General features: G+C 38.6%; 1 protein-coding gene across 1 annotated transcript; it reads right to left on the reverse strand.

Moving 5' to 3' along the window:
* Nucleotides 1-11,747: 11,747 nt before the first annotated feature.
* Nucleotides 11,748-12,854, reverse strand: LOC137428064 (somatostatin receptor type 1-like). Its single transcript, XM_068118002.1, has one exon. It carries the CDS (start codon nucleotides 12,852-12,854, stop codon nucleotides 11,748-11,750), a length of 1,107 nt encoding a protein of 368 aa, XP_067974103.1.
* Between the last annotated feature and the right edge of the window lie 2,836 nt (nucleotides 12,855-15,690).

The following is a 15,690-nucleotide window of genomic DNA, read 5'->3' on the forward strand; positions in this document are numbered from 1 at the left end:
ATTAATAGATGAAATGATTAATTAATAAATCAAAAATATCCTTGATAGCCACATCACTTGGTCACTCATGTCCAAATATTAGCTTCCCAGCTCAAAAGGTGCCTGAGATATTGGCCAAATGAGAAAGAAAATAAATAAATGATTAATAATGAAAATAAATAAATAATATTCATAAAAAAATTAAATTATTAATCAATTTGGTCAGAGAACACATAAACTACCACTATTTCATCAGAATCTGTAACTTTAAAAAAAAAAAATTTGGGTCATTAATCGAATAATTAAATAATTAATCGATTAATTGATTAATTAATAAATCAAAAATATCCTTTGCAGCCAAATCACCTGGTCATTGGCATGTCCAAATATCAGCTTCCTAACTCAAAAGGTGCCTGAGTTAATGGTCAGAAGAGAAAGGAAATTTGATTAATTAAATAAGTACTTAATTAATCGCTAATAATTAAATAACTCCTCAATTTATTGATTAATCAAAAAAAAAAATACCGTTTTTGATAAAGGACTTGCTCACTATTGTGCCGAAATTTCAGCTTCCTAGCTTAAAGGATGGCTGAGATATCGTCCGGACAAACAAACCAGAAAGCAAGAAAGCAAGAAAGCAAGAAAGAAAACAAGAAAGAAACCAGAGTGAAAACTGAGTACTCTCTTTCAGCGTGCGTCACTGCCGAGCCCCCTTTGGTGCCTGGCAATGACGATTTGCAATGCCTGGAGATGGCATAGGAAAGGAGCGGTGTACAACAAGTACACATACATTCAAAGTACACCGCCCCATGCCAAATAATTAAATATGCTGCAGCGCGGCATTGCCGGGGCGCCTCCGGCGCCCGGCAATACCGCAGTGCAGCTCATTGAGGCTGCATTGGGAGGGAGAGGTGTACACTAATTGATTGATTAATTGTATAATTAAAATCAATAAAAGATTATCACAAAATATTTTCATAATCAATTGGCTAATCGCATAACTAAACCACTAGTGCTTCATCCGAAGATGTATCTTTTAGAAATTTAATTAAATAAGTCATTTATATAAAATTAAATAATTAATTGATTACTCAAAAAATAATTAATCGATTAATCAATAAATAATTAATAGATGAAATGATTAATCAATAAATCAAAAATATCCTTGATAGCCACATCACTTGGTCACTCATGTCCAAATATTAGCTTCCCAGCTCAAAAGGTGCCTGAGATATTGGCCAAATGAGAAAGAAAATAAATAAATGATTAATAATGAAAATAAATAAATAATAATCATAAAAAATTTTAATTATTAATCAATTTGGTCAGAGAACACATAAACTACCACTATTTCATCAGAATCTGTAACTTAAAAAAAAAAAAAATTTTTTGTCATTAATCGAATAATTAAATAATTAATCGATTAATTGATTAATTAATAAATCAAAAATATCCTTTGCAGCCAAATCACCTGGTCATTGGCATGTCCAAATATCAGCTTCCTAACTCAAAAGGTGCCTGAGTTAATGGTCAGAAGAGAAAGGAAATTTGATTAATTAAATAAGTACTTAATTAATCGCTAATAATTAAATAACTCCTCAATTTATTGATTAATCAAAAAAAAAAATACCGTTTTTGACAAAGCACTTTCTCACTATTGTGCCACAATTTCAGCTTCCTAGCTCAAAGGATGGCTGAGATATCGCCCGGACAAACAAACAAGAAAGAAAACAAACAAGAACAAGTACACATACATTCAAAGTACACCGCCCCATGCCAAATAATTAAATATGCTGCAGCGCGGCATTGCCGGGGCGCCTCCGGCGCCCGGCAATACCGCAGTGCAGCTCATTGAGGCTGCATTGGGAGGGAGAGGTGTACACTAATTGATTGATTAATTGTATAATTAAAATCAATAAAAGATTATCACAAAATATTTTCATAATCAATTGGCTAATCGCATAACTAAACCAGTAGTGCTTCATCCGAAGATGTATCTTTTAGAAATTTAATTAAATAAGTCATTTATAAAAAATTAAATAATTAATTGATTACTCAATAAATAATTAATCGATTAATCAATAAATACTTAATAGATGAAATGATTAATCAATAAATCAAAAATATCCTTGATAGCCACATCACTTGGTCACTCATGTCCAAATATTAGCTTCCCAGCTCAAAAGGTGCCTGAGATATTGGCCAAATGAGAAAGAAAATAAATAAATGATTAATAATGAAAATAAATAAATAATAATCATAAAAAAATTAAATTATTAATCAATTTGGTCAGAGAACACATAAACTACCACTATTTCATCAGAATCTGTAACTTAAAAAAAAAAAAATTTTTTTGTCATTAATCGAATAATTAAATAATTAATCGATTAATTGATTAATTAATAAATCAAAAATATCCTTTGCAGCCAAATCACCTGGTCATTGGCATGTCCAAATATCAGCTTCCTAACTCAAAAGGTGCCTGAGTTAATAATGGTCAGAAGATAAATGAAATTTAATTAATTAAATAAGTACTTAATTAAACGCTAATAATTAAATAACTCCTCAATTAATTGATTATTCAAAAAACAAAAAATACCGTATTTGAGAAAGGACTTGCTCACTACTGTGCCGAAATTTCAGCTTCCTAGCTCAAAGGATGGCTGAGATATCGTCCGGACAACCAAGAAAGAAAGAAAACAAGAAAACAACCAGAGTGAAAACTGAGTACTCTCTTTCAGCGTGCGTCACTGCCGAGCCCCCTTCGGTGCCCAGCAATGACGATTTGCAATGCCTGGAGATGGCATAGGAAAGGTGCGGTGTACAACAAGAAAACAAACAAGAAACCAGAGTGAAAACTGAGTACTCTCTTTCAGCGTGCGTCACTGCCAAGCCCCCTTCGGTGCCCGGCAATGACGATTTGCAATGCCTGGAGGTGGCATAGGAAAGGAGCGGTGTACAATTATCACAAAATATTTTCATAATCAATTGGCCAATCGCATAACTAAACCACTAGTGCTTCATCCGAAGATGTATCTTTTAGAAATTTAATTAAATAAGTCATTTATAAAAAATTAAATAATTAATTGATTACTCAATAAATAATTAATCGATTAATCAATAAATAATTAATAGATGAAATGATTAATCAATAAATCAAAAATATCCTTGATAGCCACATCACTTGGTCACTCATGTCCAAATATTAGCTTCCCAGCTCAAAAGGTGCCTGAGATATTGGCCAAATGAGAAAGAAAATAAATAAATGATTAATAATGAAAATAAATAAATAATAATCATAAAAAAATTAAATTATTAATCAATTTGGTCAGAGAACACATAAACTACCACTATTTCATCAGAATCTGTAACTTTAAAAAAAAAAAAATGTCATTAATGGAATAATTAAATAATTAATCGATTAATTGATTAATTAATAAATCAAAAATATCCTTTGCAGCCAAATCACCTGGTCATTGGCATGTCCAAATATCAGCTTCCTAACTCAAAAGGTGCCTGAGTTAATAATGGTCAGAAGAGAAATGAAATTTAATTAATTAAATAAGTACCTAATTAAACGCTAATAATTAAATAACTCCTCAATTAATTGATTATTCAAAAAACAAAAAATACCGTATTTGACAAAGGACTTGCTCACTACTGTGCCGAAATTTCAGCTTCCTAGCTCAAAGGATGGCTGAGATATCGCCCGGACAACCAAGAAAGAAAACAAACAAGTACACATACATTCAAAGTACACCGCCCCATGCCAAATAATTAAATATGCTGCAGCGCGGCATTGCCGGGGCGCCTCAGGCGCCCGGCAATACCGCAGTGCAGCTCATTGAGGCTGCATTGGGAGGGAGACGTGTACACTAATTGATTGATTAATTGTATAATCAAAATCAATAAAAGATTATCACAAAATATTTTCATAATCAATTGGCTAATCGCATAACTAAACCACTAGTGCTTCATCCGAAGATGTATCTTTTAGAAATTTAATTAAATAAGTCATTTATAAAAAATTAAATAATTAATTGATTACTCAATAAATAATTAATCGATTAATCAATAAATAATTAATAGATGAAATGATTAATCAATAAATCAAAAATATCCTTGATAGCCACATCACTTGGTCACTCATGTCCAAATATTAGCTTCCCAGCTCAAAAGGTGCCTGAGATATTGGCCAAATGAGAAAGAAAATAAATAAATGATTAATAATGAAAATAAATAAATAATAATCATAAAAAAATTAAATTATTAATCAATTTGGTCAGAGAACACATAAACTACCACTATTTCATCAGAATCTGTAACTTTAAAAAAAAAAATTTTTTTGTCATTAATCGAATAATTAAATAATTAATCGATTAATTGATTAATTAATAAATCAAAAATATCCTTTGCAGCCAAATCACCTGGTCATTGGCATGTCCAAATATCAGCTTCCTAACTCAAAAGGTGCCTGAGTTAATGGTCAGAAGAGAAAGGAAATTTGATTAATTAAATAAGTACTTAATTAAACGCTAATAATTAAATAACTCCTCAATTAATTGATTATTCAAAAAACAAAAAATACCGTATTTGACAAAGGACTTGCTCACTACTGTGCCGAAATTTCAGCTTCCTAGCTCAAAGGATGGCTGAGATATCGTCCGGACAACCAAGAAAACAAACAACCAGAGTGAAAACTGAGTACTCTCTTTCAGCGTGCGTCACTGCCGAGCCCCCTTTGGTGCCCGGCAATGACGATTTGCAATGCCTGGAGATGGCATAGGAAAGGAGCGGTGTACAACAAGAAACCAGAGTGAAAACTGAGTACTCTCTTTCAGCGTGCGTCACTGCCGAGCCCCCTTTGGTGCCCGGCAATGACGATTTGCAATGCCTGGAGATGGCATAGGAAAGGAGCGGTGTACAATAATTAAATCGTCCGGATTTTAATTGATTGATTGATTAATTAACCAGAGTGAAAACTGAGTACTCCCTTTCAGCGTGCGTCACTGTCGAGGCCCCTTCAGTGCCCGGCAATGACGATTTGCAATGCCTGGAGATGGCATCGGAAAGGTGCGGTGTACAATTATTATTATAATAGTTAATGCTATTATGTTAATATTTAATTTGTTATTAGGTACGTTATTATTTCGTTATTATTGAGTTTAGTTATGTTATTAGGTACGTTATTATTGAGTTTAGTCTTTCCGAACAATATTATGGCCTTCCCTTTCAAAAGGCAGGTTTTCCAGTTCCTAAAAAACTCTGATTATTTTTCCTTTTTCATTTGAGGCCTCGCCTCGATGAGGATGATACATTATGTGACTGGATCCTTTAACGTTTAAAAAAGGACAAAACAAGTACACATACATTCAAAGTACACCGCCCCCATGCCAAATAATTAAATATCCTACAGCACGGCATTGCCGGGGCGCCTCCGGCGCCCGGCAATACCGCAGTGCAGCTCATAGAGGCGGCATTGGGAGGGAGAGGTGTACACTAATTGATTGATTAATTGTGTGATTAAAATCAATAAAAGATTATCACAAAATATTTTCTTAATCAATTGGCTAATAGCATAACTAAACCACTAGTGCTTCATCCGAAGATGTATCTTTTAGAAATTTAATTAAATAAGTCATTAATAAAAAATTAAATAATTAATTGATTAATCAATAAATAATTAATCGATTAAATGATTAATCAATAAATCAAAAATATCCTTGATAGCCACATCACTTTGTCACTGTCAGGTACAAATATTAGCTTCCCAGCTCAAAAGGTGCCTGAGATATTGGCCAAATGAGAAAGAAAATAAATAAATGATTAATAATGAAAATAAATAAATAATAATCATTAAAAAATTAAATTATAAATCAATTCGGTCACAGAACACATAAACCACCATCATTTCATCAGAATCTGTAACTGTAAAAAAAATAAAAAATTAGTACTTAATCGAATAATTAAATAATTAATCGATTAATTGATTAATTGATTAATCAATAAATCAAAAATATCCTTAGTAGCCACATCACTTGGTCACTCATGTCCAAATATTAGCTTCCGAGCTCAAAAGGTGCCTGAGATATTGGCCAAATGAGAAAGAAAATAAATAAATGCTTAATAATGAAAATAAATAAATAATAATCATGACAAATTAAATTATTCATCAATTCGGTCAGAGAACACATAAACCCCCACCATTTCATCAGATTCTGTAACTTAAAAAAATTAAAATAATTTTAGTCATTAATCGAATAATTAAATAATTAATCGATTAATTGATTAATTAATAAATCAAAAATAGCCTTTGCAGCCAAATCACCTGGTCATTGGCCTGTCCAAATATCAGCTTCCTAACTCAAAAGGTGCCTGAGTTAATGGTCAGAAGAGAAAGGAAATTTGATTAATTAAATAAGTACTTAATTAATCGCTAATAATTAAATAACTCCTCAATTAATTGATTATTCAAAAAACAAAAAATACCGTTTTTGACAAAGGACTTGCTCACTACGGTGCCGAAATTTCAGCTTCCTAGCTCAAAGGATGGCTGAGATATCGTCCGGACAAACAAACAAGAAAACAAGTAAAGCTACATTCAAAGTACACCGCCCACATGCGAAATAATTAAATATCCTACAGCGCGGCATTGCCGGGGCGCCTCTGGCGCCCGGCAATACCGCAGTGCAGCTCATTGAGGCTGCATTGATTGATTAATTGTATAATTAAAATCAATAAAAGATTATCACAAAATATTTTCATAATCAATTGGCTAATAGCATAACTAAACCACTAGTGCTTCATCCGAAGATGTATCTTTTAGAAATTTAATTGAATAAGTCATTAATAAAAAATCAAATAATTAATTGATTACTCAATAAATAATTAATCGATTAATCAATAAATAATGAATCAATTAAATGATTAATCAATTAATCAAAAATAGCCTTGATAGCCACATCACTTGGTCACTGTCATGTCCAAATATTAGCTTCCCAGCTCAAAAGGTGCCTGAGATATTGGCCAAATAAGAAAGAAAATAAATAAATAATTAAGAATGAAAATAAATAAATAATAATCATTAAAAAATTACATTATTAATCAATTCGGTCACAGAACACATAAACCACCACCATTTCATCAGAATCTGTAACTGAATTTTTATATATTTTTTTAGTAATTAATCGAATAATTAAATAATTAATTGATTAATCAATAAATCAAAAATATCCTTGATAGCCACATCACTTGGTCACTCATGTCCAAATATTAGCTTCCCAGCTCAAAAGGTGCCTGAGATATTGGCCAAATAAGAAAGAAAATAAATAAATAATTAATAATGAAAATAAATAAATAATAATCATTAAAAAATTAAATTATTAATCAATTCGGTCACAGAACACATAAACCACCACCATTTCATCAGAATCTGTAACTGCAAAAAAAATATTTTTTTTAGTAATTAATCGAATAATTAAATAATTAATCGATACATTGATTAATTGATTCATCAATAAATCAAAAATATCCTTGATAGCCACATCACTTGGTTACTCATGTCCAAATATTAGCTTCTGAGCTCAAAAGGTGCCTGAGATATTGGCCAAATGAGAAAGAAGACAAATAAATGATTAATAATGAAAATAAATAAATTATAATCATAAAAAAATTAAAGTATGAATCAATTCGGTCAGAGAACACATAAACCACCACCATTTCATCAGAATCTGTAACTTTAAAAAAAAAAAAATTTGTCATTAATCAAATAATTAAATAATTAATCGATTAATTGATTAATTGATTAATTAATAAATCAAAAATAGCCTTTGCAGCCAAATCACCTGGTCATTGGCATGTCCAAATATCAGCTTCCTAACTCAAAAGGTGCCTGAGTTAATGGTCAGAAGAGAAATGAAATTTAATTAATTAAATAGGTACTTAATTAATCGCTAATAATTAAATAACTCCTCAATTTATTGATTAATCAAAAAAAAAATACCGTTTTTGACAAAGGACTTGCTCACTATTGTGCCGAAATTTCAGCTTCCTAGCTCAAAGGATGGCTGAGATATCGCCCGGACAAACAAACAAACAAGAAAGAAAGAAAGCAAGAAAACAAACAACCAGAGTGAAAACTGAGTACTCTCTTTCAGCGTGCGTCACTGCCGAGCCCCCTTCGGTGCCCAGCAATGACGATTTGCAATGCCTGGAGATGGCATAGGAAAGGAGCGGTGTACAACAAGAAAACAAACAAACAGAGTGAAAACTGAGTACTCCCTTTCAGCGTGCGTCACTGCCGAGCCCCCTTCGGTGCCCAGCAATGACGATTTGCAATGCCTGGAGATGGCATAGGAAAGGTGCGGTGTACAAAAACGACTCATCAGCTTCCGTTCCCGCTGCTCTGTATCAACACAAGGTCATATTTGCACAAATGGTTTTCATTCAGGTGGGTGGATTCTCGTAGTTGAACACCATTCACTTCACGTAAAAGTGTGTGTTTATGAAAGTGTATGACTTATCACAAAACACAAGCAAAGATACAATGCCTTCAGAAAGTATTCACATCCCATTACCTTTTTCACATTTTGTTGTGTTGCAGCCTGAATATAAAATGGATTCAATTGAGATTTGTTTTTTTTGTGACTGATCTTTACGTTGCTCGGTCTAATGTCACATCCAAAATATCCACACATAATATCCCAAAATGTCAAAGTGGAATTTTTTTGTAGAAATTAAAAAAAAAAATTAAAAGTGAAATTTGAAACATCTAATTTCTGAAAAAAATTAAGTCTAAAAAAATTAAAAAGAAACATCTAAAAAAAATTAAAAGTGAAATACAGAAACATCTAATTTACATAAGTATTCAACCCCCTGAGTCAATACTTCATATAAGTGCGTTTAACAGCGATTACAGCTTCAAATCTTCTTGGGTATTTCTGTATTAGCTTTGCACATCTGGATTTGGGGAGTTTCTCCCATTCTTCCTTGCAGATTTGCTCAAGCTCGGTCAAGTTGGATGGGGAGCTTCGGTGAACAGCAATCTTTAAGTCTTTCCACAGATTCTGAACGGGATTCAAGTCTGGGCTTTGGCTGGGCCACTCAAGGACTTTCACATTCTCGTTCTGAAGCCATTCCAGTGTTGCTTTGACTGTATGCTTGGGGTCATTGTCCTGGTGGAATGTAAATCTTTGCTGCAGTCTGAGGTCTTTTGAGCTCTGAAGCAGGTTCTCCTCCAGGATTTGCCTGTATTTGGCTCCATTCATTGTTCCCTCTATCCTTACAATTCCCCCAGTCCTTGCTGCTGAAAAGCATCCCCATAGCATGATGCTGCCACCACCATGCTTCACGGAAGGGATGGTGTTAGATGTCTGATGAGCTGTGCTCGGTTTCTGCCAGATGTAGCGCTTTGCATTCAGGCCAAAGATTTAAATTTTATCTCATTAGACCACATAATATTTTGCCTCATGCTCTCAGAGTCTTTCACCTGCACTTTTGCAAACTCCAGGCATGCTGTCATGTGCCTTTTTCTCAGGAGTGGCTTCTGTCTGCCACTCTCCCATGAAGCCTAGATTTGTGAAGGGCTGTAGAGACTGTTGTCCTTCTGGCAGGTTTTCCCATCTGAGCCAAGGAACTCTGTAGTTCTGTCAGAGTAGTCATTGGGTTCTTGGTCACCTCCCTGACAAAGGTCCTTCTTTCCTGGTTGCTCAGTTTGGTCGGATGGCCAGCTCGAGGAAGAGTCTGAGTAGTTCCATGTTCTCTTCATTTCCTAATGATGGAGCTCACTTTCCTCTTGGAAACTTTCAACACTCTAGAAATTGTTTTATACCCTTCCCCAGATCTAAACACAATTCTATCTCGGAGTTCTACGGACAGTTCCTTGGATCTCATGGTAGAGTTTCTACTCTGACATGAACTGTCAACTGTGGGACTGTCGGAGAATGTGTTAAGACTCAGGAGACTCCAATATGACCGAAACAGCTTTATAAAGTAAGGATTTATTATAATTACTAAGTCACTTGTTTCAATTCAATAAAGACTACAATAGCTAAACGGATTGTTAATTCAAGTCGTTGGTTCTTCTTCTTCGGCCGGTCCTCTCTCAGCGCTGTTCACAGGGTTCCGTTCCGTTCCGTAGGTCAGAGCTTCTGGTGACAAGTCTCCTGACTCATAGTTTGCTCTGGTTTATATGGACCTTGTCGCGCTAATCCTTTCTCCGCAAATGCCCCGAGGTCATGCATGCTCGCCCCACTGGCACCAGCTCGCTCCCCTCCTGCTGCGAGTTCCATTTACCAAACAATAGGGGGGTGCTCCAGCCTGGGGCTGTGACCAGGTGGACAAGAGATTACCATGTTCGTGCACATTCTTGGCAGTCATTTACGAAATCGTCTATCTGCTTCGTTACCACTCTTAATCAATGAGTTACCAGTGCCAATCAATAAGTTACACTGAGTTACACTTCCACAGGACCTTATATAGAAAGGTGTGTTTCTTTCTAAATAATGTCCAATCAATTGAATTGGCCACAAGTGGACTCCAATCACGTTGTAGAGACATCTCAAGGACGATCAAAGGAAATTGGATGCACCTGAGTTAAATGTGGAGTGTCATAGATAGCAAAGGGGTTGAATACCTATTGACTCAAGGCATTTCAGCTTTTCATATTTAATTATTTTTTAAAGATTTCTAAAAAAAAAATCCACTTTGACATGATGGTGTATTATGTGTAGATCAGTGACAAAAAAATCTCAGCTGAATCGATTTTAAATTCAGGCTGTCTCAACAAAATGTGAAAAAGTCAAGGGGTGTGAATACTTTCTGAAGGCACTGTCGATGTCCAAAATTGGTGCTTTTTCCCAAACATTATTGAAAACCACTGCCTCTGTATATGGAAGGCTGAGGGCTACCTCTGGTAGTTAGTATATGTAGTTTTACTGCAGCATGCTCACGTATGCTCGGTGCCAGGAAGCGCTCAACCAAGAGTAAAACAGGAGCGTACTTACCGCAGCCAAAGTACGGCCGAAAAGTCGCTCGGGCTCTATTTCGCCCGGATCTAGTCCCAGAACTGTTCACTGAAACCCTAATCCATTGGCATGGCCAGCGAGGGCCTCCTTAAGCTGCTCTCGTTCTCTGTCCTATCCACTTGTCCGAGTTCACAGCTGTCCCTAAGCGATGGACAAACACCGATGGCATTATCATCTTCTTTCCTTAAACTGGGTGCAGCAATGTACATGGAGAGTTCAAAGGGACAGAACAACTTAATGTTGCCTGAATAATTAATGCAAAACCTCTGGCAACACTCACAAGTTTCATTCCCAATGGAAACTCGATTTTTAACACAGAAAGTCCCCACACACGTTTCAAGCAATTTTGAATGTATCATTTACTCCAACTGCACATTCTGTACACATGAGATTATCAAAACGTATCGCGCTCCGAAATACTCATAACAGATCTCAACGGTAAGTTCCTTTTCATTTATATCTTTTTCTATATTGTGGTTGAACAGACTTTGTGCAACTTTCACGCCATTACCTAACCGTAACCATATGACGTCATACCACATCATCAGTCATCACACCCACGTAAACACTTTTTGTTTTGCAAGAAAAGCCATTTCATACATTAACTTGGATTTTTCTTCTTGTTCGGACAAGGTAATTCAAATTAATAATGCCTTTCTCCACTTCTCGACAGTTTGACCTTTCAATACACCTTGACGTGGTAAAATGACCGGACAACCATGGCGTTCGTCGGGCAGAAAGTCTTCAAAACATGGTGGTTCTGGACCCACAAGTCCCATTCCTGCAGTTGCTGCCCTGCGGAAGGCGATTGCTATTGGTCTGACACTCGACGGCTCGCCTGTTGGACATGGCGCGACTCTTTAGCGCTGTCGCATAATAGTCCAACGGCTCGTCCGTAACGCCGCCGTTGAAACACCGCAGACAGAATGTTCTCTGGAAGGTGCGCCGAAAGTTCTCCGAGAGGAATCCGTAGAGCACAGGATTGGCGCAGCTGTTGGCGTAGCTCAATATCACGAAGAACTGCGTGAGCGTGTACTTCGGGGGTAGACCGAACACGTCGAGCAGTTGCATCACGTAGAAGGGCATCCAGCAGAGGATAAAAACGAAGACCACCGTGACGACCATGCGCGTGATCTTCCTCTCGGAGCGCCGGCGCTGTTGCCAACCTGCCTTGAAGGCCACGACCCTCATCTTGACTATGATGAGCAGGTAGCACACGCATATCGCCATCACGGGGACGAGAAAGCCCACCACGAAGGAGTAGAGTATGAAAACCATGTACCATCGGGCGTGCGGCAGCACCAGGTTGCACACGATCCGTTCAGGCTCCTCGTCGCTACTTGACTGCGTATCCGAGAAGATGACGATGGGCAAAATGACAAGAAACGACAGGAACCACACGAGGACGTTTATAGAACGAGCCACGGATGGTCGTCTGTACCGAGCTGCCTTGATCGGGTGCACCACGGCAATGTAGCGGTCCACGCTCAGCACCGTCAGGCAGAAGATGCTGGTGAACATGTTGATACTGTCGGCGCTCAGCACCAGGCGGCAAACGAGCGAACTGAAGGGCCAATGGTGCAGGGCCGCTTCGGTGGCAATAAATGGTACACTCAACATGAAGCATTCGTCTGCGATGGCCAGGTTGAGGATGTATATGTTGGTGGCCGTCTTCATTTTGGTGTAGCGCAAGATGACGTAGATGACCAAAGAGTTTCCCGCCAGGCCGACCACACACACGAGCACGTAGATGAACGGGATAACCACCTGCGATACACTGACCTCTTGCTCGTCGCTCTCGGCGCAGCTTATGTTTGCGCACGAGCGAGTCAGATTGGTGGTGGGAGACATTGTCCAGAGTGGTCCACACAATCTAGCTGCACGTCTAATGGTCAATAAGCTACACGGTCTGAACGCTTCGCCCGCGCAAGAAGGGTTCCATATCCGAACCCATTCATGACGACGTCTTGATGCACCTTAAGCTCGTCTTCGGGAAGTCTGGCACGACTCAGCCTTTTAAAACATCTCCAGGGACATCAGTTGTATCATCCTGCGTGAACCATGGCAACGGACGGGGGTGTGGCTTCATTTGCCTGCGCGTGGTGCATCGTCCTTCTGAGATCGGATCTGCCCGGAGGTGGATGTTGGGATAGAGTGTTGGGGTGGGTGAGAGGTTGATGTGTTGTTTCTGCGCACTCGCTTCACGCCTATACAAAAGTATATACATGGTGTCTGTTAAATTGTCAATTTGATTGGGCAAATTGCATTTCTCCCTCTTGCTCCGACAAAGAGCCAATGCCCCAGACGGCTTCATTTTGCATCCCACTGAGGTGAGCATCACATTCCTTTGTCAAACTTTAATTGTTGTTGTTGTTTGTCCCAGGACAGTTCTCTTCCACAAGCCAGCTGCAATGGGACAGCCAATTGATCTCCCAGGAGCGACCCAGAGATCCCCCACATCTAGGATCATGGCCTTCACTAAGTCAGAGCCATGACAGAGTTAGAGTTAGAGTTAGAGTTAGAGTTAGAGAGAGAGAGTGAGGGAGAAACCAGAGGGAAAGGGCTGGTCCGTGGGGACCGATCGGATCGACACTCTGACCGTGACCGCCCTGTCCTGACGAATCCGGGCAGCAAGGAAGAATGGGGTTTTCCCGACTTGCGTTGGGGGGTACAACCACCGCAAAGAGGCATCCACGATAGTTGTGTCAACCTTTAGTTGATAAAACCTGTCGTTTCAAACAGTCCACTGATGTAGACTCTCCGGGGAACACCCACAGGAGCCCAACAATCGGTGTGTTTATCCTTCTCGCTCCATTAGGCGCGTAAGGCTAACGAGGCAGTTTCATTGGCTCGGGTAGCAATTCTCAACGGGTCACCACTCCGACATGCAGGATACTCTCTTGAGAGTTCAGGGATTTGGAATTTGTTCAGTGGTGGTGATAACTCACGCTTCATGAAGGACACTATGGGAGCTTTAATGTCCACTACCTAACTAGATGCTAAGTTTACCTCCATCCGATGAACATCCAATGCGAAACACCAGGGTGACAATTTATAGATGAACTGATATACCATGGTTTATAGTATTCCTTGAATCGTGTCAAATGCTTTCCCATTTGCATCACACCCTATGTCCTCCTTTCTGGCCTTGCACCCTCGATCTGCCCTTTCACTGCTCTGTAGGCTACTGCCCGCCTCGCCCCTAGGTTTCTGCAGCACACATGTGCTCTGCCAGTAACCTCAAGTCATCCACGAGAGTCATGATCTTTTCTACCCTCATTAGCCCTCCCAAATCCCACGACTCCTTTCTATAGTTGTTGTGCCAACCCCGCCCCCCCCCCCCCCCCAACCTCAACCTCACCATCTTTTTCGTTGTGGTTCCATTCTGTTTCATCCACATTTTTTCTCTTCCTCTTCTTGCTGTACCTCAGCTTATTCTGTCCCTTTCATATGATTTTCTCCATGCTCATTCTATCTCTAAGTGTCCCTCTGTTGTTTGTATACGACGTTGTACTGTATATAAAAAAAACAAAATCAACTTCCATTACCTTTACAGAGCTGGTATCTATCACAATTACCATTGATTAGGTGGTCCTCTTTTTTAGCAGGCTGTTGTCTCATTCCACCATAACAGCATCAGTGATAAAGTTGGACACAGATTTAAGGAACAAGGGGGGCCCGTTGGTCCATTGGACCAAATTTTCATTGGTCTTCACCACGTTGTAGCATACATGCCTGCCGGATTCGGGGGGGTCTTTTGGGTCCTCTGGGACTTTTAGGTCGTCGGGGACCTCCTTTGTGTCTTTTAGGTCTTCGGGATCTTTTGCACTTTTGGGTCATCTGGGTATTTTGGGTCCTCGGGGACTTTTGGGTCACCTGGGTCTTTTGGGTCCTCGGGAACTTTTGGGTCTTCAGGGTCTTTTGTGTGCTTGGGGACTTTTGGGTCCTCTGAGTCTTTAGGGGTCTTTGGGGTCTTCAGGAGCTCAGGGGTTATAAAGGGTCTTCAAAGATCGAAGGGATCTCAGCAGTCGAAAGAGTTAAAAGTAAGTTTCAATAGAATAGTACGTAATGCGTAATTAATTAAGACGCTTTTTTTTTGTTTGTTTTTTTTGTATACAGAATCGAGACTCGTGAAAGAGCTAACATTTATCACACAAAAACAATCAAACAGCCAAACAAAATATATAAAAAGAGGGAGCGGTAGACAAGATGGGGAGAGAAGGGGCAGCACACAAACACAACATTTGAGAGCAGGGACATCGGGAGATGTGTGGTAGGGAGAGGGCTTGGGGGGAGGAGGCGTGGGAAGGGGGAGGGGGGTGGGAGAAGTATAAAACACAAGGACACCAAGGACTTCCAAGAAAGAAGTTGGTATTTCAAAAAAGTGGATTGGGGTGAAATTAGCGGGGATAGAAAAGATCAAGGTTTTGGATGGGGGAAGATAAGAGATGGTGGTGAACAGCTGTTTTAAAGACCTGGAGGGAGGAGTGGGATTGAAGAGAGTGAGGGAGTTTGTTCCAGAGGTGGGAGAAAAGAGGAATGAAGGAGTGAAGGTGAGCAGAGAGTCTTGATTTTGGCAGTTTAACCATAAGAGGGTTGCAGGCAGATCTTGTGCGACCTGTAGGAATATTTGGGGGACAGAGCCCAGAGAGAGCTGGGGGATCAAGGCCGGAGAGGAGTCGGTAGA

This window comes from Myxine glutinosa, chromosome 5 (assembly GCF_964187855.1).
Source record: "Myxine glutinosa chromosome 5, kmMyxGlut1.1, whole genome shotgun sequence".
Lineage (NCBI taxonomy): Eukaryota > Metazoa > Chordata > Myxini > Myxiniformes > Myxinidae > Myxine > Myxine glutinosa.

What these genes read in the sequence shown, in the direction of transcription:
- LOC137428064 (XM_068118002.1), bottom strand. Translation starts at nt 12,854, where the DNA reads ATGTCTCCCACCACCAATCTGACTCGCTCGTGCGCAAACATAAGCTGC.